General features: G+C 44.4%; 1 protein-coding gene across 1 annotated transcript; it reads left to right on the forward strand.

Annotated features, from left to right (window-relative positions):
• Window positions 1-2605: 2605 nt before the first annotated feature.
• On the forward strand, window positions 2606-27099 carry LOC308577834 (uncharacterized protein). The gene is made up of 9 exons (XM_081178232.1): window positions 2606-2758; window positions 3102-3228; window positions 5758-5953; window positions 8773-8913; window positions 9672-9772; window positions 14250-14403; window positions 23720-23821; window positions 24668-24847; window positions 26945-27099. The coding sequence occupies exons 2-9, from the start codon at window positions 3104-3106 to the stop codon at window positions 27068-27070; spliced, it is 1125 nt and encodes a 374-aa protein (XP_081034358.1). The 5' UTR covers window positions 2606-2758; window positions 3102-3103; the 3' UTR covers window positions 27071-27099.

Here is a 27099-nt window from a genome sequence, read left to right on the forward strand (position 1 = left end):
TCCATAATAGAAATATGGGATAGGTATAAAAATATATTAGAACCCAAAGTTCCACACTGGTTGTCTCCATTAGAGGTTATGAGTGTAAAGAAAATCAATATGAGAGGGAATTGGATCACTTACGGAGAGCTAATAATTAAAGAAGGGGGGAAATGGAAAATGAAGCCATATGAACAAGTAAAAGAACATGTGTTTGATTGGTTGCATTATTTTCAGGTAAATGAAATGTTTAAAAAGGATTTAAAAGAGTGGATATACGGAAAAAGAATCGAAATTTCAAATAGAGGTGATAAACAATGATTATAAGATATTGTCAAAAATGTATAAAATGTTGTTGGATTGGCAAACGATGGATGAGGAGGTAAAGTCGGTTATGATACATTGGGCCAGAGACTTTGGTTATAATATACAATTGGCTGACTGGGAAAAATATTATGAAAATGGAAAAAGGAAAATATTATGAAAATGGTATATAGATGGTACATAACACCGGTTAAGTTAGCAAAAATGTTCAAAACATGTAATAAGTGTTGGAAATGTAAAGAAAAAGAAGGATCTTTTTTCCATATGTGGTGGGAATGTAAGAAGGTAAAGGGTTTCTGGGAAATGATATATAATGAGTTGAAGAAGATGCTTAAATACACATTTGTAAGGAAACCAGAAGCCTTTTTGTTAGGAATAACTGGAAGAGAGATAAATAGAAAGGATTACAAACTTTTCCAATACGCAGTAACAGCGGCAAGAATATTAATGGCCCAAAAATGGAAACAAGAGGAGCTACCGACCCTTGAAGAGTGGAGAATGAAACTTATGGACTATGCAGAACTGGATAAACTGACTGGGAAGATTAGATATCAATGGGATCACAAGTTCATCGAGGACTCGGGAAAGTTTACAGATTATCGGAAAAGCATATGTGACGAACAGACAACGCTAGTGGGATTTAAAGAGGCTTTGTGAAAGTTAAAGATGTATTGTAAAAAAGAAATAGAACTGAAAGGATAATATTAAATGGCAATATAAATTTAGAGAATGCATAAAAATAGAAAATATGGATTGGTGGAAAAGCTCGTGGAAGTCCAAAAAGTTGAAATTTGTGAATACTGTTTGGGATGGCGAATTTGTAAATAGGAAAATTTAATAAAAATTATTATTATTATTTTAAAAAAGAACAATTTCAGGTTAAGAACAGACCTCCGGAACGAATTAAGTACTTAACCCAAGCTACCACTGTATAATTTTTTTTAGTTTTCACAAAAAACCAAATCATTAAATTAAATAATATTTTTTTAAAAAACAACTGTATACACAATCAATGTTAATCCCACATTATGGGATTATTTGACTTGCCTCCCCTGGTTCCTTTGTATTATCATCATTCATTATCATCACTGGAGAGCCAGTGTGGTGTAGTGGTTAAGAGCGGTAGACTCATAATCTGGGGAACCGGGTTCGCGTCTCCACTCCTCCACATGCAGCTGCTGGGTGACCTTGGGCCAGTCACACTTCTCTGACGTCTCTCAGCCCCACTCACCTCACAGAGTGTTTGTTGTGGGGAAGGAAGGGAAAGGAGAATGTTAGCCGCTTTGAGATTCCTTAAAGGGAGTGAAAGGCGGGATATCAAATCCAAACTCTTCTTCTTCTTCAATAAAATCATCATCACTAATTTAAGGTTATCAGATTTTTTTTCAATGAGTCCGGGGATACTTTTCAACTTAAATGGATTTTGTATGGGGACTGATTTGTAAATCCGGGGACTGTCCTTACTCCAGAGGAGGGCAACCAAAATGGTCAAAGGCCTGGAAACGATGCCTTATGAGGAACGGCTAAGGGAGCTGGGCATGTTTAGCCTGGAGAAGAGGAGGTTAAGGGGTGATATGATAGCCATGTTCAAATATAGAAAAGTATGTCACATAGAGGAGGGAGAAAGGTTGTTTTCTGCTGCTCCAGAGAAGCGGACACGGAGCAATGGATCCAAACTACAAGAAAGAAGATTCCACCTAAACATTAGGAAGAACTTCCTGACAGTAAGAGCTGTTTGACAGTGGAATTTGCTGCCAAGGAGTGTGGTGGAGTCTCCTACTTTGGAGGTCTTTAAGCAGAGGCTTGACAACCATATGTCAGGAGTGCTCTGATGGTGTTTCCTGCTTGGCAGGGGGTTGGACTCGATGGCCCTTGTGGTCTATTCCAGCTGTATGATTCTATGATTCTACTTTAAATTTAACCATTACAGGTGGGGTTTTTTAAAAAAATTAATCCTGCTAATGTATTAACCTGTGTGCACTGCTTTTGTCAATATGCAATAAACGTTTCCCATTCTTTTTTATATTAAAACTGGAGGCATTTTTTCAGCTGCAATGGGCCTCCGGTGTCCTGTTAGTACCATTAGTTGGTACCATTTCTCGTACAGTTGATATTCCTTGCATAGATAGATTAGATAGATGATAGATAGTTAGATTAGATTAGATTAGATAGATAGATTAGGTAGGTAGATTAGATAGATACATATATAAGAAAGGTTGGTAGATGGATAGATAGATTAGTTAGATTGATTGATTGAGTAGGTAGATAGATTCAGGCATGGCCAAACCTGGCCCTCCAGCTGTTTTGGGACTACAACTCACATTGTCCCTGACCACTGGTCCTGTTAGGTAGGGATGATGGGGGTTGGAGGGCCAAGTTGGGCCACACCTGGATTAGATGGTAGGTAGGTAGATAGATTTGATAGATAGGGTAGGTAGATAGATAGATAAGATAGGTAGGCAAGTAGATAGATAATAAGATAAAGTCGGTAGATTGATAAGGTAGGAAGGTAGGTAGGAGGCAGCCTAGGTCAAAGTTGACCCACTTATTTAAAAGTAACCATGCTGTTATACAGTGGTACCTCTGGATGCGAACGGGATCCGTTCCGGGGCCCCGTTCGCATCCTGAAGCGAACATGCTCGGGTCACAATTTGCTGCTTCCGTAGATGCGTGTGGCATCATTTTGAGTGTCTGCACGTGCGCAAGCTGCAGAACCCGGAAGTAACGCGCTCTGTTACTTCTAGGTCGCCACGGAGCACAACCCGAAAATGCTTAACCCGCAGCTACTTCAACCTGAGGTATGACTGTATTAGTAACAAAAATCTATTATCTTAAATATTTTCAGGCGGTGACCCTGGACCCCAACTTCCTGGATGCTTACATTAATCTGGGGAACGTCTTGAAGGAGGCGCGTATATTTGACAGGTAAGCAAATAGGCATAGAGCTTATATTCTCTTTTTTATATAAATGTTTTTTATTGGTTTTGCGTATAATCACATTACGTCTTATATTCTCAGTTTAGTGGTTGCACCCATACCCAAACTAACTCCCATTGTTGCCTAGAGGGTTGATTTTATTTAAAGCAAATTGATTTAAATCCCAAATCCATAAGACTTGATTTAAATCCCCCTTTTACCGGAAGGTTCAGCCTTGCTGGCATCCTCTTAATATTGACAATCGGAGGCAGGTTTCCTTTTTGGAATCCTAACTTCAGAGTCTTTTCTACAGTTATATCAAAATGATTTGGTTCTGCTATATACAGCCCGATTGTGACGAAATGATGGTGAGTTTTAATAAGTGAACACTTTTTATTTGAACAACTTTTCTGCTGTACTTGATTGGAAGGAGAAAAGAAACATTTGCGTGGACAGGCGGAGTCCCCAGATCTTGCACGGTCCCCCCGTCATGTGAATAACGACTCAAGACAACGTGCTATGGGATTAAATTGGCCACAACTTTATTAAATTTCAAATGTGGGTAGACCTTGGCTCAGGCATTGGGCGTTCTCCCTCCCCGGTCCCCAGCCGGGGACCTAGGGAGCATCAGGGTTATCCAGTGTGTGTGGGGGGGATGGGCCGGCTCTGGAGAACATATGTTCAAGCAGAGATGGCCGCCCCCGTAACGCCGCCGCAGGAGGGAGCAATGACGACCTTTCGGTGTACGGCCAAAGCCTCCCTCCAGAAAACCCCTTTAACGGGGAACCCTGGTATCGCCGCCGCAAGAGGAAGATGGACAAAAGGATTCCGCCCAAGGCCTGATACCGCCAAAGTTGTGACGTTTTGCTACGGGAAAGGCGAAACCTGCCAATGCAGGGAAATTCCTTTCCGGCCCTTTAACAGCGACCTTAACGTAGCAGCGCCCGCATACCTGTGAAGAAAAGTTAACCTGCAAAACCTGTGAAGAAAAGTTAACCTGCAAAATAAGACCTTAACTGAGGGTGGGTAGGGTGGGAGAAGCTCTGGAGCCAAGTGTGGATTCCTAGGTAAGATCCTCCCTCTATTGTGTGGGCAGGTAATCCCTCCCCTACCTGGCCTGGTCTCCTTGGCAACGCTTCCCCCAGGTGGGATTGGACAACTGACTGAGGTAGGTGGAGACCTCCAGGTATCCCACCTGAGGGAAGGCAAAGCCAAGCCTATGCTGTTGGAGCCGCTCCAGATCTAGGGGCTGCACGCGTCCACGCAAAGGGCGCCCCCCATTTTAAGCGGGGAGCGGTCATTCCTTCATAACAATTTAAGCAATTTATTTCACTAAAACAGTAACATGGTAGCATATGTATCCATGTTGCTTAACTGATGTGCTGAAACATTTTTTCCCCAAGAAAAACTTGGACTGAGTTTTCGCACACATGAAAAACTTAAAACAAATAATTCTTCCCCGAATTATTTATTTATTTATTTATTTCTACCCCGCTCTCACTGGCCAGGGCCGGGCTCAGGGCGGCTAACACCAAATATAAATTACAATAAAATAGAATAGAAAAAAACCCCAGTTAATTAAAATACAGCTTAAAATGCAGCCTCATCAAGACTACAAAGGGAGGAAACATCAGCTATTCACCCAAGCCAGCTATCCATGCTGGTGCTACATGGGCCAGCAAAAAAAGCCACGGGAAAATTTATATACCAAATCCCATATAGGGTGTCAGAGTGAGTCTAAGCATAGAGCGAGTTAAAATAATCAAGCCTGGAGGTGACCATCACATGGATCACTGGCCAGATCAGGGCGAGAAAGGTAAGGAACCAATTCCTTAATACGGCGGAGGTGGAAAAATGCCACCTTTGCTGTGGCTGCAACCTGTGCCTCCATGGAAAGAGAGGCATCGAAGGTTACACCCAAGCTCTTGACAGAAGGCTCTGGCACTAATTGCGCCCCCACAAGAGATGGGAGTTGGCCCCCCAACCCCATGTTGTCCTGACCCAGCCAGAGGACCTCTGTCTTCGAAGGATTTAACTTCAACTGGCTCCCACGCAGCCACCCAGCCACGGCTTCCAAGCATCTGGTCAGTGTGTCTGGGGCCGAGTCCATTGACAGATAAAGTTGGGTGTCATCAGCATATTGACGACAACTCAGCCCTAAACTCCGGACAATCTGGGCAAGGGGGCGCATAAAGATATTGAAAAGCATCTGGGAAAGGATTGTGCCCTGCGGCACTCCACACAACAAGGAGTGCCGCAGCGACAACTCCCTCCCTAGCGCCACCCTCTGTCCCCGACCTGAGATAAAGGAGCACAGCCATTGTCTGACTGTGCCCTGAATCCCCACGTTGGCAAGGCGGTGGTCCAAAAGTTTGTGATCGACCATGTCGAAGGCCGCTAACAAATCTAAAAGAATCAGCAGTCCCGGCCCGCCTCGATCCTCTTAATCGTCCTCCCAAAGCATTTTATTTTTTAAAAAACAGATTTTTATCCACCCTGGTGACAATGAAACTGAACCAGTCCTTGATCTCATTTCAGAGCCGTTGCAGCCTACCTACGGGCCCTGAGCCCGAGTCCCAACCACGCTGTTGTCCACGGCAACCTGGCATGTGTGTATTACGAACAGGGGCTGATCGATCTGGCAATCGATACCTACAAGAGGGCCATTGAGCTCCAGCCCCACTTCCCTGACGCCTACTGCAACCTGGCCAACGCGCTGAAAGAGAAAGGCAGCGTAAGAAACTGGTCCCTTTTGCCTTGGGGTGGGGGGAACATCTATATAAAAGATGTTTTATAGATGGTACTTAACACCTGCCAAAATAGCTAAAATGTATAAAACAAAAAAACTGTGCTGGAGGTGCAGTAAAGAAGAAGGGACACTTATACATTTCTGGTGGGCCTGTGAAAAAAAAATACAGAAACTTTCCTATTAGGCAGTGGTGTCCAAACTTTTTTCAAAGAGGGCCAGATTTGATGAAGTGAAGGGCCATAAGGGCCGACCAAAGTTGTTTACTTTTTTTAAGGATTGAAGTTGTTGAGCTCTTTTCTTAGGGTTTAAATTGTTGAACTTTTTTTAGGATTGAAGTTGTTTAGCTTTTTCTTAGGCTTTTACCCCATGCTGAATTGGCCAGATTAACAGAGACAATTAGGGCACAACCCAGACAAGAATTCCAAAAGGAATGGGGAAAATGCAGAGAATACTTTACCAAACAGTGCCCCAAAATATACACTTGGACTTGTTTCAATTAATTTCTACAGGAGACTTTGTGGTGTAAGTCATAATTAGGAAAAATTGTAATAATCCCATACAAAAGAAATAGTATACAAGAGGTAAATAAGGCGGCCATTTAACAGAATAAAGTCTTTTATTTTTATGTTATGTTTTCTTTGTGTAAGGGGATAGGAGTTTAATTTTGATAATTAGTCAATGGTGGTGGGTCTGTTTGTATGTATGAGTTGTTGTGGACTATGTTATAAATAAAATAAAAATTAAAAAAAGAAAATGAAACCGGTCCCTTTTGCTTTCTGTATGTCAGAGGGTTTGCTGAAAAAAGCCTTCCGGATGATGGTGACCTCGAAATTGGGCTCTTTGGGGGGGGATTTGGGGTACAGAACCTAGAAGAAGTCCTCTTTTATTTTTTCCTTTGTCATATCGTCACATACAACTTTGCTCATACCAAGCGTCGACTCCCCTCCCCCCTCCCCCGCTCCCACTCCCTGGCTTTCTTAAGCAGTCACGATCCTCTTAGCATTTCTATATCACCCTTTAAAAATTGTCCAGTAGCACCTGATGATGATGATGATGATGATGATGATGATGATGATAATAATAATAATAATAATAATAATAATAATAATAATAATAATAATAATAATAATAATAATAAATTTATACCCCGCCTATCTGGCTGGGTTTCCCCAGCCACTCTTGGCGACAAAATATTAAAATACAATAGTCCGTCAAACATTAAAAGCTTCCCTAAACAGGGCTTGCTAAACTTGGCTTCTTCTTGGTATAATTTTTTGTATGCAGGTCCACTTCTTCAGATACAAAAGCTTCTACCAAGACCAAACTGAGTTGGTCTGCAATGTGCTACTGGACAATTTATATATTTTTTATATATTTCAACTGCGTTAGACCACCACAGCTGCCTACCTGAACATATATCGCCCTATTTACCTTCTTACTCTACTTAAAACAATTTACTTTAGCATTTGTAAATCACTTTCAAAAATTAGCCTCTGGTTTTTTTAATAACAGTATATTTAAAGATCTTTTTCAATTCTTTGTAAATCATATCCCAGTAGACTTTGACTTTAGTGCACATCCACCACCTATGGACGAAATTCCCTTCCTTCTCCTTGCATTTCTAGCGTGCCTTATCTTGAGTTATATATATTTTAGCAAGTTTAGTCGGCGTCAAATACCACCTATACGTAAATCTTCATTAAATTTTTAATTAGTGCTGTACATTCAATAAATTGTTTTTGCCCATAATCTTTCCCACTTATCTAATTCAATGTTATGACCAAAATCTTGAGCCCATTTAATCATAACCGACTTAACTTCTTCATCCTTTGTATGCCATTCTTATACGTTTTTGGCAATGATTTTCTTTTACTATCTAGCAACTCTGTCTCTTAATTTTGATTTAGTATGACCAAAACCATTTCCCTTACTGTCTTCCTTAAATACATCTTGCAAAAGACGGTAAGTGTGCGGGAAAGAGAGTTTGAATCGGATTAGTCTGCTCTTGTATTTATGTTCCCCTAAACCAAGCATGTCCAAAGTCCACTTTGGGGGCCTTCCACCCATCTCTCCTAGATCTCAAAATGCATTGGTTTTGTCATATTTCCTGCTATCCTGCCAAAGAATTTAAATTTTCCCAATGTTCTTTTAGACCAGGCATGTCCAAAGTCCAGTTCAGGGGCCTAATCTGGCCCTCTGGTCGATTTAATCCGGCCCTCGTGGCGGTTTATTTACTAGGGCAAAACTTCCCCCCAAAAAGCTCAAGAACTTTAATCCTAAAAAAAGGTCAGCACCTCTGGGGTCAAATCCTTAAAAAAGGCTCAACAATTGTGGGGTTTTACTGTTAATATGCTTCTTCTTAATTGCATTTCACTATTAATATACTTCTTAATTGTATTTCAGTTCAACAATGACTTTGATAAAATACATCTTTTGTGACGTGCAGAAGGCTTGAGTTACCTATGAGGTGCAACAGTTACCATATAGCATATATTCAATATAAAAAACAGCAACAATTGGTTGTTGACAAAGGACAGCTGGCATATATATATAAAAGATATTAACTGATATGCATGCCATTCCAGATATAGCTATATAATCTCTACTGTTGGTAAGAGAAGAACTTTGGAGCAGGCATTTTCAAAAAAAGAGTTTTTTATGAACCGCTCTAATACCAAGTTACCGTCAGGAGCTGAGGGGCCGTATCAAACCTCAATCCAGCCATCACATCACAGAGCAGCCTTTTGGGCTCCTGTGAAAGACATACTAATATTCGTGTAAAAACTCTGTTTTGTGTTTCGAAGGTTGCCGAAGCCGAGGAATGCTACAATACAGCTCTCCGTTTATGTCCGACTCACGCGGATTCTCTTAATAACCTGGCGAACATCAAGCGAGAACAAGGGAATATCGAGAAGGCTGTCCGCCTCTACCGGAAAGCTCTTGAGGTACGTGCGTGGAGAATTACAACAATTAAATTGACATATAAGGGTTAGGCATGCGTACCCTGGACTCCTAGTCTGGGTCTTTTTAAAAATCGCCGATCAAATTTTTCTTGATCAATAACGGAAATAATGGTGAAGAAGTGAAAGTGAAGTAGCATTTTGAGGCTCGACAAAGCATGGTCCGATAAGTCCCTTTTGGAAGGAAGAGGGCCTGTCCCCCTTTTTATATTCCTAGGCCTCCTGGAATGACCAAAAATCTGCTTTTTCATCAGAAGAACAATGCAAGGTGTTAAGGAACGGTACAGAAATTGAAATAAAAGCTGGGCACATGCTGTTCTCTGTGTCGGCTGAGCTTGACCCCTGACAGTCTTATTTTCTAACAGTATTTCCTATGCATACGAAAAAGGCAGTTCATAGGCCCATTATTATTATTATTATTATTATTATTATTATTATTATTATTATCATTACCACAAATCATTCCAAACGGTGATTTATTTTGCAGCCAGCCCCTGCCACATTTGAGCATCAAAGAGGGGCTCTTTAAAATACGGCATTGGTCATTTGACAGTCTGATCTCCCAACAGTATTTCCTATGCATGCTAAAAAGGCAGTCCATAGGTTCCTCCTCCTCCTTAATTTTTGCAAGTCAATCCAAATGAGGATTTATTTCACGCCCACAACCTTTGAGCCTCAAAGAGCGGCCTCCGTCTCTTTAGAATGCTTCTCAGGGAAACTAAGAGTGAGCTTCTTCCCCGCAGGTCTTCCCGGAGTTTGCAGCTGCGCATTCAAATTTAGCCAGTGTTTTGCAACAGCAGGGGAAGCTCCAGGAGGCCCTCATGCACTACAAGGAGGCCATCAGGTGAGCTTCCAAAGCCATGGGGAAAATAGATTGAAAGAGCTCCTCCTTACTGTATTTTAATCTTTTGCTGGAAGCCGCCCAGAGTGGCTGGGTATAAATAATAAATTATTGTTGTTGTTAATAATAATTATTATTACTCCTCATGCGCTGGTCTGGTGCCTGTGGGAAAGCTCTCCTCTTGTGGATAAAGCACTTTCTCTTTTTCTTTTAGGTTTTTTATTTTTTATTTTTATTTTTATTTTATTTTTTGTCCCTTGAAGGACAGCCAAATTTAAATAACAATTCGACACACAGCTGCGAGGCATTTGCGAGCTTTTTTGCGGAGAAGGTCCTGTTGCTCCGCCATGACCTCCCTGCCAATTTGGATACAATAAAGGAACTGGAGGCCCCTCGACTGTCCTCGGGTCCAGTATTGGACCACTTTGACCGGATATCCCCAGCCGATGTGGACAGACTCCTCCGAGCTGGAAAGCCCACCACCTGTCCTCTTGACCCGTGCCCGTCCTGGCTGATTAGAGCGTGTCCAGACGAGGTGCGGGCCCCCCTGGGGGATATCATCAATTTGTCCCTTGGCACTGGGATATTCCCAGGGGAACTGAAGGAGGCAGTGGTGTGTCTGCTCTTAAAGAAAACATCATTAGATCCTTTAGATCTATCCAATTACCGCCCGGTTTCGAATCTTCCATTCCTGGGTAAGGTGATTGAGAGAGCGGTTGCTGAACAGCTTGGTAGGTTTCTGGATGAAACATCTGCTCTCGATCCATTCCAGTCCGGCTTCCGCGCTGGTCATGGGACCGAGACGGCTCTGGTCGCCCTAACAGATGATCTCCGCAGGCAGCTGGATCGAGGCGGGTCGGGGCTGCTGATTCTTCTAGACCTGTCAGCAGCCTTCGACATGGTCGATCACGAACTTCTCGACCACCGCCTTGCCGACGTGGGGATCCAGGGCACAGTCCTTCAATGGCTGCGCTCGTTTCTCTCCGGTCGGGGACAGAGGGTGGCGCTTGGGGGGGAATTGTCATCGCGCCACTCCTTGGTGTGTGGAGTGCCTCAGAGTGCGATACTCTCCCCGATGCTTTTTAACATCTTTATGCGCCCCCTCGCCCAGCTTGTCCGGAGTTTTGGGCTGGGTTGCCATCAGTATGCCGATGACACCCAACTCTATCTGTTGATGGATGGCCATCCTTACTCGGCCCCAGATACACTGACCAGATGTCTGGAAGCTGTGGCTGGATGGTTACGTGGGAGCCGGTTGAAGTTAAATCCTTCGAAGACAGAGGTCCTCTGGCTGGGACGGAGCGATATGGGATTGAGGGGGCAACTCCCATCTCTTGCATGGGTGCAATTAGTGCCAGCATCGTCCGTTAAGAGTTTGGGTGTAATCTTCGACACCTCCCTTTCCATGGAGGCGCAGATTACAGCTATAACAAAGGCGGCATTTTTTCATCTCCGCCAAGCTAAGCAGTTGGCTCCTTATCTCTCTCACCCTGACCTAGCCACTGTGATCCACGCGACGGTCACCTCCAGACTGGATTATTGTAACTCGCTCTACGTGGGGCTGCCCTTGAGACTGACCCAGAAACTCCAGCGGGTGCAGAATGCCGCGGCGAGACTCCTTACGGGGTCTTCGCTGCAAGATCATATCCATCCGGTGCTGTACCAGCTGCACTGGCTCCCGGTGGAGTACAGGATCAGGTTTAAGGTGCTGGTTTTAACCTTTAAAGCCCTATACGGCCTAGGACCCTCGTACCTATGGGACTGCCTCTCCTGGTATGTCCCACAGAGAAATTTACGGTCTGCAAATAAAAACACCCTAAAGATCCCAGGTCACAGAGAGGTTAGGTTGGCCTCAACTAGAGCCAGGGCCTTCTCGGCTGCGGCTCCAATCTGGTGGAACGCTCTGTCACAAGAGACTAGGGCCCTGTGGGACCTGACATCCTTCCGTAGGGCCTGCAAGACAGAGCTGTTCCACCAGGCCTTTGGTCAGGGCGCAGACTGACTCCCTCCTCTGGCAACCTGCACAGAATTTTGCTTGATGGTTGCCATTAATTTGATTTTAATTTGATTTAATTAATTTTATAATGAATGTTTTAAAATGTTGGACTATTTTGATTGTTGTTAGCCGCCCTGAGCCCGGCTTCGGCTGGGGAGGGCAGGATATAAATAAATTTTATTATTATTATTATTATTATTATTATTATTATTATTATTATTATTATTATTATTCAGTTTTTTTATTTTATCATTTTATTTCCATACACTCCAAACATTTTCAATATATACAATACTGGGATTATACAAACCCCTTGGACTCTCCCCCACCCCCACCCCCCGTTTCCATATTTTGCCATCTTTTCTTGCATGTAATTACAATGATTCGTTCTATTCCATTTCCTTATTTGCTACTTTGGCTTCATCAATGTTATATCAATCCTGCCTGTGGAAAACCATCTAATTCGATTTTAATTTGATCCCGATTTGTTTTTAGGAGGTAATTTAATTATTGTTTGATTTTATACTAATGTTATATATTTGATGTTAGCTGCCCTAAGACCGGTTTCGGCCAGGGAGGGCGGGATACAATTATTATTATTATTATTATTATTATTATTATTATTATTATTATTATTATTATTATTATTATTATTATTTCTAAATATGTATCTTTAAGGTATTCAATAAATTTTTCCCATTCTTGTTTAATTTTTTTATATATATAAATAGTTTTTATTAAGTTTTAGCATTTTATATTCAACACAAACATCATTCTTGCAGACAGCATAGATGAATCCCAATCTCCCCCAGCTTCCCTCTTCTGGTTTTTTAAATATTTACTTCTCCTGCCTATCTCATTTTCCCTTAATTTTGCCATCTTTGAACTAACGATGGTTATATCCTTAAGGTTTTTGCACCATGCTTTTTCACATTTCATCTTCATTATTTTCCCCATTTTGTCCTTTTAACTTTTTTCTTTGCTTAAATTTCCTATCATCTTGATGTCTGATCTTCACAGTCATTTTGATAATCCACTCTTCTTTTGTTGGGACCTTCTCTTCCTTCCACATCCGGGCTAAGAACATTCTGGCATAAATAGAATACACTGTCTTTTTAGGTCTCTTGGTATTTCTTCACCCGTTAAACCTATTAGAAAGGCTTCTGGTTTTTACACAAATGTTCTCTCCCCCCCCCCAGTTAATTATACAGTGGTACCTTGGTTCTCAAACTGAATGTGTTCCAAAACCAAGGTGCACTTTCCCATAGAAAGTCATGCAAAACGGATTAATCCGTACCAGACTTTGAAAAACAATCCCTAAAACAGCCATTTAACATGAATTTTACTATCTAACGAGACCACTGATCCCTAAAATGAAAGCAGTCATCCATGTACTGTACTCTAAAATAAATACAACAGTCTTGTAAATGATAAAAATGAAAATTATTTTTTTTCCTCACCTGCACTGATGATAGTCATTGTTCGGATGGGCTTCTATCCGTTTCTGCAATCACACAATCAATCAATCAATCAATCAATCAATCAGTAACTAAACTGGGATCCGCACAGTCGCAAAAACAAATGAACCAAAAAAGCCTCTGAAACAAAAACACCACATAAATTGCAAAAACCAAAGCACCAAACTTAATCTGTTCCCGAAGTCTGTTTGATTGGTGCAGGCGCCCCAGAAAGAATAGCTGACAGCCAAATTTGATGTTTGGCTTCCGAAAAACGCCTGGAAACTGGAACACTTTTTCTGGGTTTTCGGCATTTGGGAACCAAAGCGTTTGAGTAGTAGTAGTAATAATAATAATAATTTGTTTTTGTTTGTATCCCACCCTCGCCGGCCAAGGCTGGGCTCAGAGCAGCTAACATCATAAAAACAACACAACGAGCCTAAAAGCAGACATCAAGTAATTCAAATAAAAATTAATTCAGACAAGTTAAAATCCGGGCAGGTGGCAATTATTAGGGTGGAATTGAGAGTGATTAATAATTGCCAGAATTGAGGAGCATGGAATTTCCCAAAAGGAAAGTGCTGCTTGTCCGTATGAAGAGGATGCCACAATGCTGAACCTTTCTGTATAAAAAACCTTCTGTATAAAGAAACCTGTATAAAAAACATTTGAGAACCAAGGTCTCACTGTCTCACATGACCACTAGGGTGGTTCATAAAAAACACTTTTTTGAAGATGCCTGCTCCCAAGGTCTTATCTTACTACACTAGGGATTATATAGCTATATCTGAAATTTTGTGCATATCAGTTAATATCTCAACCCTCCATGAAAATAGCTGTTTTCTTGGACGTTTTCCTATTTTGTGAAGGCTTTGGAGAAGGCATTTTTTAAAAAAGTTTTTTTAATGAACTGCCCTAAAGACCACCGTATAGGATAGAAAGAGCCTTCTTGACCCTTACATTTCCAGCATAACTTCAGAGTATTTTTGTACCAAAATGACACTTTTTCTCTCGCCCTCCATGTCAGAATCAGCCCCACTTTTGCAGACGCCTATTCCAACATGGGGAACACCTTGAAGGAAATGCAAGACGTCCAGGGAGCTCTGCAATGCTACACAAGAGCAATCCAGATAAATCCTGCGTTTGCCGATGCCCACAGCAACCTCGCTTCCATCCATAAGGTAAGCTTTGTGTCTCTGCTAAATCTATTTTAAAAAAAAAAACTGGGGGGGGGCAGCAGGGGAATCTTAGTTTTTACAAAAGGAAAACAACTGGCAAAAGCCGTCCCAAACCGAGATGGGGCACAAAAAGAAAAAGGGGAGAATTGGAATTTATGCTGGAAGTGTGAGGAGGCAAAGGGCACGCCGATACGTTTATGGTGGGGCTACAGAAACGTTAAAAAATTCATGAGGAAATAAAAAAGATGATCAGAATTAATTTAGAGGGGAAAACCAGAGGCATATTTACTGAGTATAAGAGGTAAAGAAATACCACAAGATGGGAAGATATTATTCTTATACGCGACAGCTGCAGCAAGGCTACTCCTTGCACAAAACTGGAACAGGAAATATATACCCACAAAGGATGACTGGATAAAGAAACTAATTGAATTTATAGAACTGGCAAGGTCAAGTGCAGTAATAAGGTACTGGAGGGGTGAAGGTCAGAATGACCAGTTGAGAGCCAGGCCAGAGCCAGGTTTAACCTCTAAAAGCCATTTCATAAACGCAAGCAGCTAAAACTATTTTTCTCTCTCTTGCCTTGCAAACAGCAAGCTTTGCAAACAGCAAGTAGATTCTGCAGGTGCAGCTAGCTTGCCCCTGCAGGAAGTTTGCCAGTTGAGGTTAAGCCATTTCTGAGAAACGACCCCTGACAAAGGCAAGTAGCAGGATGTTTGCTGACCGCCAGGGTCCAGATATAACTCTTAGGTGTGAAGTGGCTAAACCACAAGTACATTTCTTGGAAGCAAGGGGTTCAGGGGTACTTCCTGGAATTAGTAAAGAGGTTAAGTAGATTATAAGCCAGTAGCGCCACCTAGTGGAATTAGCAACTTGGAACCGAAAGGACACACCAATTTATTAATTGGTTGGGCTTTAATGAATATGCATCAATGACCATAGGAAATTGTCAATCATTGGCTAAAGGGATGCCAAGGGGCTGAACTATGCTTTGCAGAAAGGTATATAGGTAAGCTGCCCCCAAGGAGAGGTGGGCATTTTCTCATTTTCCTAAATGCACCCACATTTGCTTTTGTCTGACAAAACCAAATAAAAAACTTTTTCTTTAAGAAACTTTGCTGCCTGATTTTTACATTCCTGGTCTGTATTTCTGAAGTCCCTTTCATTTCTGGTGCCGTGACTCGGATCAGAAGGACTTTAAGTGTCCTTAGAGACCAGGAGGCAGCTCCCTTGCCCTCTGGGCAGAGACGGCGGAGGGCCAACGGACCTCCTGGCTTCCAAGTGCACACCGAACTTTTTCTTCGGAGGGGGACAGAAGGCAACTTGACCCTCTTGCTGTATCCTGGGTCAGAGGACAACGGATTTGAAGAGCCGAGGTTGGGAGGACAGGGCAGAGAACAGCCGGCTGGGGTGAGTACATGGCAACAAGCCCTGAGGGGATAGGAAATCCTCCTTTTAATTAAGGAGAAGGGAGATCCTGATCAAATCTCCAGCGTGGATAGTGGCATTAAGGAGAAGGGTTGACCCCTGACAACCACCCACGCTTTAGTATTAGGAAGGAGAGAAAGGGGGGGCACAGGGTGGTTAGCGTATGGTACAACCGTCCAGCGAAAGAGGCATTTTGTGCATGTATGTGTGTTACCCCAGGGCATTCCCCTGGGGTCGTAGCAATAAGTACTCCTTGCGAAGTGAATGTGTGAGTGTTTGGTGTGGGGACGCTGTACAGGGCCATACTGAAAATGGGAGGGGGAGGCTCGAAAGCCTTGAAAGGTCCAGTAATTCCCCTTCAATGCATGTTAAACAACTTCAAGAAAGGATTCAGCGGAGACTATGGCATAGACCAGGGGGGACATTCTGACCAGATCCCCTATATAGACAACTGACTGAAGGTGGTAGATGACACCCCCCCCCCGGTTGAAGAAATGCAGGACTGAACATTGCAAAGTCATGGCCCTTAGGGCTGAAATTAGAGGAGGGCAGGCAGGAAGATGTCTCAAGAAGCCCATTTATCAGGGACCCGAGGCAGAAGTCCTGGCCCCAGCCCCATATGTTCCAGAGGCCGTGGTGCCCCCCCCCCTTGGGAGGACAGGGACAGCTCCCTCATGTCAACTTTTGGAGAGGGAAGACGTCCAGAAGAAGTGCAGTGTTTATGGAGAAGAGTGTACAGAACAGTAAGCAGTTATTACTGCATTAACAGAGGAAAATAAAAGAAAAGAGCATGAAACAGGATGCTGCTATAGAATTAATGTAACAGGATCTTGAACAGACAAATGAAGGACTTAATAGATTAAACACAAGTCATTTAGAAGAGAGGTCTCAACTAATTCAAGACCTCCAGAGGCATGGAAGAGAATTTGACAACCTCAGAGAGGTTTTAGCTGAGAAAGACAAAGAAATTTCTGCTATTATTTCAAATACAAATGTGTATTCTGAGCAGATTAATATTCTGAAATGTCAGATCAAGTGCAAAGAGGATGAAATGCAAGACAGGGAAATAGTGTTGTCTAAGGCTGAAAGGGAAGTCCAGTTACTGAAAGATCTACAAACCAAAGGTGTGAACAGTGGAGGCAGAAAGCTTTCAGAACTTTCTGAACAGTTAAGTGCAATAAAATCAGAACTGGCTGAGGGGAAAAAAAATTGAAAACGCTAGTAAAACAAAAGAGAATGAAGAATTTGTTAGGCAAATCAAAGAGACTAGCCAAATAGTTAAAGATCTTCATTCTGCAATTAAGACTTGTGATGTTACTTACAACAACAAACTCATGGAGTGTGACTCACAAATTAAATTGCTTAAAGAACAAATAAGTAAATCAGCTAAAAATTGCAAGAAACAGAAATAGAATGTAAGGAGGAACAGACCATCTTAAATCCCAGGTCGATGAACATATCTCTGTAAAGGAGAAATTGAACAAGTTACTAAAATTAAAAGAAAAACAAAGAACAAAGTTTTGTGAATGAACTGAAATCAGTGAAAGATTCACACAACCAGTTCACTTTACAAAATGCAAAAAAAGGGGATGAAGATTTAGCTAATTTATCCAGACAACTTGCTGAACATACTGACCATCTAGAAATTGTCAAAAGGTCACTGCAAGAAAAGGCAGAGATTGTGATATCCCTAAAAGAGCAAAACCTCTAAATGAAGTTACCAGAGGAAGGGAAAGAGACCCCTTTGAGTGGGGACCAGCCCAACAAGAAGCCTTTTAGACTATCAAGCAATTAGATTCCACAGTGAAAGGCTGGCCACCCTGTCTGTGGGCTGTCACTGCCACCGCCACACTAGTGGAAGAAGCAGACAAGTTCATGTCTGGCCAGGAGATGCATGTGAATGTTCCCCATTCGGTTCTCACCCTTATGGAATATAAGGAGGCTGAAACAGGCTTTGCCCAACCCATTGAGAAGTCTGCAGGCGCAGTGGAAGTTTGTGAAACAGACGTGCCTGATGGTCTAGAGAGACCAAAGGGTCCTAGCCATTTTAAGGGCCAGCCTTGATTCTTGGCTGTTGCCAATACTCCAAGGGAGGAAGCCCTGGGTCGCGTGGCAGGAACTGAAGACAGCATGTCAGGCCACAGTGGCAGCCAGCCCAGAGGGGGCTGGGCTGTAGGACGCCCAGAAAGCCCAGAGGGGACTAGAGGATGCCCAGAAAAAGTACCAAGCCCAGAGGGGGCTGAGGCTGTTTTGGGAAGCTGTTTCTACGCTTCAATAAATCTGTATGATGGACTGTGGGCTAGAGAGAGGCTGAGACCTGGGAAGAGGAAGGCAGTTACAAGTTGTTCCTCAGGCAGCAGAGCACCCAGAAGTGGGGGTGCAAGCCAGGCAAGCCAGGCAAGCTGTTCCAAGAGTTCTAAGAAAGCCAAAGTCTCCAAGAGTTGTTTGTGCTCTGAGGCGAAGTCCAACAGCAAAAGGCATTGCCCTGCAATTGGCAGCTAGATGCAAGGCTAACGTCCAGAAGTTGAGATGTTACTGGAAGCAGTATGGGGCCCCGAAGAGATTGCCGTGATGCACTGCAAAGGCCATGGGAGAGGCCGGGACATGGTCACTAGGAGCAACCGGAAGGCAGACAACGCAGCTCGTGAAGCAGCTTTGAAACCTCCACCAGCACTCAACGCAGCCCTCATCCCACAACTCACTCCAGACGATGTGGAACCACGCTACACACCGGAGGAGCAACAGTGGGCACGCCAGGAAGGAGCAACACTCCAGGAGGGATGGTTCCGTCTACCAGAAAACCGTGTTTTTGTGCCCCAACATCTGGCTACCGTGATTGTGAAGAATTACCACGAGTCCACTCATGTAGGGGGTCCAGCTGCCAGAGCACACCTTGGGAGACTTTTCTATATCACTAACCTTTCTCAACTAGTTGCTGCTATATCCCAGAGGTGTGTCCTGTGCGCCAAGAACACCCCCAGACAAGGCCACCTCCCTCCGCCGGGCGTACAACACGTGGGCTTCACCCCTATGGAGAGCCTGATTGTGGACTTCACTGAATTGCCTCCAGCTAGGGGTATCAAATACCTGCTTGTGTTTGTCTTCATGCTGACGGGCTGGACAGAGGCGTACCCCACTAGGATAGAGAAGGCTTGTGAGGTGACCAAGAAACTGCTGAATGAAGTCATACCCAACTGGAGGCTACACGCAGCCTACAGACCCCAGAGTTCGGGAAAACCTGAGCGTATGAATCGCACCTTGAAGACCCACTTGGGCAAGCTGACCCAGGAGTCGGGACTACACTGGATAGATGTTCTGCCCATTGCCTTGTTTCGGATTCGGAGCGCTCTAACCAAGAGACTGAGACTATCACCCTTTGAACTTTTGTATGGCAGACCAACCCCTTTCGTCCGAGACATCCCCGCCAGTTTGGGGCGGGTGGGAGATCACATCACTCAGGAACAAGTGCAATTCCTGTCCCCGTGTGTGTTTGCTTCCCTTTCCAGGTACTACCTCGAGGCTACACCGTGCAGTCTCGCTGAGCCGGTCCACCAGTTCCAGCCGGGTGACAGCGTGGAAGCGCAACCCCCTCATCCCTAAGTGGCGAGGCCCGTATACCGTCCTCCTCTCCATCCCAACTGCGGTGAGAGTAGCCGACGTGATTCCCTGGGTGCATCACACGCGTCTGATCATCACCTTGTGTCTGACGCTACCGGGAACGCGTTGGGCCACGGGCAACAAGATCCTGCGACTGATCATCACAAGGACTTTCACAAGGACTTTCCCCTTTTCTCTATTATGTTCTGTATTGATTTGCTCTATGTCCTACTGCCCTTTTTGCTCTATGTCCTATTGTCCTGACCCCACTGAGCCATACCGACCCTATTGGCCTGCGGACCTCTGCTATGACTGGATCGTCTTGCCAGTGGTAAGAAATGGCGTGCTCATTGGCTATTGGGAACAGGGCTTTGATGAGGTTGCCGTATTGAAACATCCCACTACCCCACTGTGGCTTCTCTTCCACACCACTGTCCAGCGCACATGGGTACTGCTCCTACGGGAAGTTGCAGAGACGGTCGAAATCTATCGAGTTCTGGACAGCTCTTGCTGTTGTGGGGGGGGGTAACCAACTGTCACTTGGGGGGGTAGAGCACTGTACCAACCCCATCTGGTAGACCAGGTCCTAATCTTAATCCAGGTGTTGCATGGGACAGAGCCTATCTTAATGCAAATATTGCAGGGGAGGGAGCCTGAACCAGGTGTGCATTGAAATTGCTGAACAAGTGCCAGTAAATCCTGCAGCCCCACCTGTGGTTGTCGTGGTGGCTCGAGCCTCCCATAATCCCAGAAGAATACCTGGCCTGGTAACTCCACACATAATACCCTTGAATGTGGTAGGGTATTCTTGTGGCTACATAAGGGTTGCCACCCCAGGCTTCAGCCTCCATTTGCCCTGGTCAGAGACCACGTAGGTGACCTCCACCCAGTAGGACCAGCCTTTGAACTTTACAGAGTCTATTGCCATCCCTATAGCTCCCGAGGCCTAACAGTGTATCAGTCCCAGACGGCCACTTTTCCATGTGTAGAGTGGGAACGTTTTGTGTGTAGACGCTGTTCACGCCTCAGTAGGGCCAGGAGTTAGAGGCCCACATGACCTGGCCTTCGTGGGCCCCCATCCCTTTGGCTTGTGGTATTACCCTTTTTGTGGTATTTCTGTGTTGGTGGTACAGTTCTTTGTTCTGGGGCACCGAACATCCCTCGCATCAGGATGTGGATCATACCCTGCCTCCTGATGGTTCTCACCTCTCAAATGGCCACAGGGTGGAAGGAAAACACCTTCCTGAATATGACAACAGCTGTAGCTAAGAGCCTGAACAGGTCTGAGTGTTACAGGCTGATTTGTACCACAAAATTAGTCTAGATGGTGCAGGTCTCCCCAGTGTATGTAGTTGAATTAGTTCTTAGCTCCCAGGTTGGTCATGGTTAAAAGAGATTTTGCTTGTGATTTTACTTCTCTTCGTTACCGTATTACTCTTATCATGCTTTTTGCCTTGCCTTATTCAGATTGTACGCCAAATGGTAAGCCGCTCAGTTAATGCAGCAACACGTACCTATATCCTGGCTCTCTATGATATTGTACCTATAGGTCCATCAAGCGAAAATGGAGAACCGTGACCGGTCAGCATTTTCGTGATGGAAAGGGGGGAATGGAGGGGTGAAGGTCAGAATGACCAGTTGAGAGCCAGGCCAGAGCCAGGTTTAACCTCTAAAAGCCATTTCATAAACGCAAGCAGCTAAAACTATTTTTCTCTCTCTTGCCTTGCAAACAGCAAGCTTTGCAAACAGCAAGTAGATTCTGCAGGTGCAGCTAGCTTGCCCCTGCAGGAAGTTTGCCAGTTGAGGTTAAGCCATTTTCGAGAAACGACCCCTGACAAAGGCAAGTAGCAGGATGTTTGCTGACCGCCAGGGTCCAGATATAACTCTTAGGTGTGAAGTGGCTAAACCACAAGTACATTTCTTGGAAGCAAGGGGTTCAGGGGTACTTCCTGGAATTAGTAAAGAGGTTAAGTAGATTATAAGCCAGTAGCGCCACCTAGTGGAATAGGCAACTTGGAACCGAAAGGACACACCAATTTATTAATTGGTTGGGCTTTAATGAATATGCATCAATGACCATAGGAAATTGTCAATCATTGGCTAAAGGGATGCCAAGGGGCTGAACTATGCTTTGCAGAAAGGTATATAGGTAAGCTGCCCCCAAGGAGAGGTGGGCATTTTCTCATTTTCCTAAATGCACCCACATTTGCTTTTGTCTGACAAAACCAAATAAAAAACTTTTTCTTTAAGAAACTTTGCTGCCTGATTTTTACATTCCTGGTCTGTATTTCTGAAGTCCCTTTCAGTACCAATCAAACTGGAAAATAAAAATATAATGGAAATGGTTTGAAGATTATGTGTTCAAGTACTGCTCAAAAACTAACATGTTGATATGTTTGGTTTAATGTTTGTAAATCTGGTTTATAATAATAATAAATAGTAAGTTAAAAGAGTTAAGAAATATAAATTTAGATAAAAATTGCAATGTGAATGTGAGTGAAGGAAGTCACGTGGGTATTTGGGTAAATGCTGAGTTGTGTATAGGGTTAGATGTGGGGAATCCATATAAGTAATGTATAGTGTTGAAAATGTACGGCAACTAGCATGTAAAATGAAATCAAAAATAAATAAATAAATAGGGGGGAAATAAAAATGGCAATGTGAAATATTATATAGGAGGGTGAGGGGCGGTGGAGGGAAGCCACAAGGGTGGTTTTAATGTCTGAAATTTTGGGTGGTAGGGTAATACGAATTTTGTTTTGTGTCTATGTGTTTGTTTGTAAATAATTTTTTTAAAAGGAAAATGAAAAAAATTGCTATTTTTACTTTGAAATAAAAATGGGGGGGGGGAAGGTCTTATACGGGTGATTGGGTGGGTGAATGGCTCATTTTCTTAAATTTGAGCCCCCCCAAATAGAGGGTGGCTTATATAGACGGAAAGTATGGTGGAGTTCCACACCCAAAAATCTCATTGTGACTTCCAATCACCCCTACGTCACATTTCCGATGGCGCCCTTTTGCTCGTCTCTCCTAGATCTCAAAATGCATTGGTTTTGTCATATTTCCTGCTGTCCTTTGTCAATCCACACCTGCCAAAGAATTTAAATTTTCCCAACATTTTTTTTTAGACCACACATGTCCAGCGTGTGGCCGGGGAGCGTAACCTGGTTTACTTACTGGGGCAACCCCCCCCCCCAAATGCTCAACAACTTCAATCCTAAAAAGAGCTCAACAACCTTGGGGTTAAATCCTAAAACAGCTCAACAAATTTGCCCCGCCCTCATGTCAAATCTGGCCCTCTTTGGGAAAATTTGGGCACCCCTGTAAATTTAGACAATACAGTCCTATCTCGGGTTAAATATGCTTCAGGATGAATATTTTTGGGTTGCGCTCCGCAGTGACCCAGAAGTAACGGAGCACGTTACTTGCGGGTTTCGCCGCATGCACAGACCCTCAAAATGATGTCATGCGCAGAAGCGGCGAATTGCGACGTGCAGATGCGGGTTGCATTCGCTTCAGGATGCGAACGGGGCTCCGGAACGGATCCCATTCACATCCAGAGGTACCACTGTACTCTGCAAGTGTCCTGTTCTCTATGAAATGTTTCTTCCAAAACCTCTCGTAATTCTGCCTGTATTATAATCTTGCTAATTCTGCGTATTTTAGCCTTTTTGCTAGCTACGCCAACTTAGTAGGGATGGGATTCTCCTTTCCATCCTTTGTCTGTTAAGATTCTCGCTGCGGCTATTGTAGACACTGTGACTTGCCATTGTTTTATAACCATTTATTGTAACATTTATTCTATGATCAATTACAATAATCATTCATTGTAATATTCATTTATTGTACGATTAATTACAATTTATTGTAATTGTTAAGAGTAGGTTTCTATTGAATTTTTACATGCTGATACTCAATATTATTCTATAGCATGGGGAGGCAAACTACGGCCCCATGGCCTTCTCAATCTAGCCGGGAGTTGGCATGTTTTGACACGAGTATAATGTGTCCTTTTATTTAAAATGCACCTCTGGGTTATTTGTGGGACATAGGAATGCGTTCCTTTTTCCCCCTCCCCAAAATCTAGTCTGGCCCCCACAAGGTCTAAGGGACAGTGGACGGCCCCCTGCTGAAAAAGTTTGCCGACCCCTGTTCTATTCCAATGATTGTTGAATGTTACTTTATAAGTCTACCAGGTGTGGATCATCGTGCCTTCTGTCTGTTCTTCATCTTTGGTTTTGATGGTTGAGAAAAAAAGCTAGTGGCAATTGCTGAAATATCCCTCCCTTTCTAGGATTCCGGAAACATCCCAGAGGCAATTGCTTCGTATCGCACCGCCTTGAAACTGAAGCCGGATTTTCCTGACGCTTACTGCAACCTGGCGCACTGTTTGCAGGTGAGGAAGAGTTTTAAGGGCCAACACTCCCAGGGTTCCGGCATTTGGGAACCGAGGCGTTTGAGTCCCAAGGTACCACGGTAATGGTAAAAGCGTCACCTAATTCAGGAATTGTCCAATGTCACTTTAGAGACCAACTCAGTTTGTTCTGTGTCTAAGCTTTCATGTGCAGGCAGACTTATTCAGATACACTGAAGCGGAAGTCCCCACACCCTGATATTTAGAGGGAGGGTGGGGCGGGGTATTTCTCTGAACGGTAGTAGGACTCAATCGGTATGGTCAACCTGTGGACGACTGTGTCTCATTACATATCCTAAAACTATTTCAGGTCATCTGTGTACCATCCCTTGTTTTTTCAGTCATTCACAGTTGCCAGCAGGTGGACCATACCATACATTGACTCCTACTACCCTTCGGAGAAAAACCCCAACTCACCCTCCCACTATATATCAGGGTCTGGGGGCTTCTCCTTACTCTTATATAGCAGGGTCTGGGGACTTCTCCCTCTGTATATCAGGGTCTGGGGACTTCCGCTTCAGTGTATCTGAAGAAGTGTGCATGCACACAAAAGCTTATATCAGGCATCCCCAACCTGCCCCCCCCCCGATGTTTTGGCCTACAACTCCCATGATCCCTAGCTAACAGGACCAGTGGTCGGGGATGATGGGAATTGTAGTCTAAAACATCTGGAGGGCCGAAGGCTTGGGGTGCCTGGCTTATACCAAGAACAAACTTTGTTGGTCTCTAAGGCACTACTGGACAATTTATATATATATATTGACTTCATCAGACCAATACGGCTACCTACCTGAATCTAGAACCCTGGTTTTCTTTGCCCCCTTTCAGATCGTCTGTGATTGGACCGATTACGACGAGAGAATGAAGAAGCTTGTCAGTATTGTGGCTGACCAGCTGGAGAAGAACCGGCTCCCTTCGGTGCACCCCCATCACAGCATGCTGTATCCACTGTCTCACGGCTTCCGAAAGGCTATTGCCGAGAGACATGGGAACCTTTGCCTGGACAAGGTGGGTCTATGCTGTGAAGAGGTGTGCGCCGCTCCGTTCCGTCAGAGTTTGAATGCTTTCATGTTGGCTTTGGATATATAATAATATATAATAATTTATTATTTCTACCCTGCCCATCTGTCTGGGTATCCTCAGCCACTCTGGGTGGCTGCCAACCAAATATTAAAAACACAAGACAGCATTAAATATTTAAAAACTTCCCTAAACAGGGCTGCCTTCAGATGTCTTTTAAAAGTGAGATAATTGCTTATTTCTTTGACATCTGATGGAAGGGCGTTCCACAGGGCGGCCGTCACCACGAGAAGGCCCTCTGCCTGCTTCCCTGTAACTTGGCTTCTTGCAGGGAGGGAAGCGCCAGAAGGCCCTCGGGAGAGGGACCCCGGTGTCCGGGGTGGAGATGCTCCTTCAGGTCTACTGGGCCGAGGCCATTGAGGGCTTTCAAGGTCAGCACCGACACTATGAATTGTGCTTGGAAACGTACTGGGAGCCAAAGCAGATCTCTTGGGACCGGTGGTATGTGGTCTCAGTCAGACTGGATTTAAATCCTTTATTTTACAGAAAGGTTTGATCTTGCTGGCATCCTCTTAATATTGACAACCAGAGGAAAGTTTCATCTGCTGGGCTGTTTAGGGCTTTCAAGGTCAGCACCAACACTTTGAATTGTGCCCGGAAACGTACTGGGAGTCAATGCGGGTCTTTCAAGACTGGTGTTATGTGGTCTCTGCGGCTGTTCACGGCCCCCAGTCTGGCTACCACATTCTGGATTAATTGCAGTAAGGTAGCCCCACATAGAGCGCATTGCAGTCGTCCAAGCTGGAGATAACAAGAGCATGCGCCACTCTGGCAAGAGAGTCCGTGGGCAGGGAGGGTCTTATCCTGCATCCCAGATAGAGCTGCCCTGGACACAGAACAGACCTGTGCCTCCATGGGTCCAAAATGACCCCCAGACTGTGCAGCTGGTCCTTCAGGGGCACAGTTGCCCCGTTCAGGACCAGGGAGTCCCCCCCACCCGCCCACACACCACAGAACTTCAGTCTTGTCAGGATTCAACCTCAACCAGTTAGCTGCCATCCATCCTCCAACCGCCTCGAGGCATCCGCGCAGGAAATCCACCGCCTTTGCCGGCTCTGATTTGAAAGAGAGGTAGAGCTCTCTATCAGGCTTCCCCAACCTTGGCCCTCCTGATGCTTTTGGCCTACAGCTCCATGGTCCCTAGCTAGCAGGTCTAGTGGTCAGGGATGATGGGCACTGTAGTTTGAAAACTGCTGGAGGGCCAAGGTTTAGGAAGCCTGCTCTGTATTGGCGCCAATGGCTGTTAAGCGAAAAAATTCCAGGGTGAGTGACTCCTTGACAGCCTAGCTCACCGGGGCACTTGTCCCCCATGGGTCCATGCTGTCAGTAAAAGGAGGAAGTCCCAGCCCGGTAATTTGGAGCAAAACAGTGGTCAGTAGACCATGATTCTTACTGTTGCACTACAGGTCTGCCCAGGAGTAAGAACCCCGAGCATGGGGCAATGTCAACTTTTAAAACTTCCTTCTTCCCCCCAGAATACACTTCAAGCAGCATCGTTGATACATCATCACTACATCACTAGCACATCACAAATGAGGAGGGGTATACAAGGGTTATGCATTCACTATGAGGTCCCTTTATCAGACCCCTTAAATCTCCATCACTGAAAGAACAATAAAACTCTTGACACGTCCTTTCCCACTGGACTTGTCTGGAGATGGGCATTCAGAACACCTGCCTTGCTAAACTGCCTTGGCAGATGTCTATGGTTGCCCCCTTGGTCCCTCCCTCGGTGGGGTGCCGTGTATGTGCTCTCAGGCTTGGGGAATTCTGGCGGGATGCCCTGTTCCTGCTGCCTACATGACTTCCTGCTTCTTGGCTCATGGAGGGAGGTGGAGCCCAAATTCGTTCAAATGGCGGAATGAGGAGAGTCGGTTAAAGCATAGATTTTCTGCGTGTCTTTCTTGGGCTGTCAAGTCAAAGGTATGTATATTTGTAACATTGGAACAACTTCAAAGATGTGGCCTCATGTCCCCCACCCCCATGTCATTTCCGTAACCCGGCTTTCTTGAATCACCTTGCTAGATCAACGTACTCCACAAGCCGCCTTACGAGCACCCCAAGGACCTGAAAGGCAGTGAGGGCCGGCTCCGCATTGGCTACGTGAGCTCTGACTTTGGGAACCACCCCACCTCCCATCTCATGCAGTGAATCCCAGGCATGCACAATTCGGACAAATT

This window comes from Podarcis bocagei (genome assembly GCF_964188305.1).
Source record: "Podarcis bocagei genome assembly, chromosome: W".
In the NCBI taxonomy this organism is placed as follows: domain Eukaryota; kingdom Metazoa; phylum Chordata; class Lepidosauria; order Squamata; family Lacertidae; genus Podarcis; species Podarcis bocagei.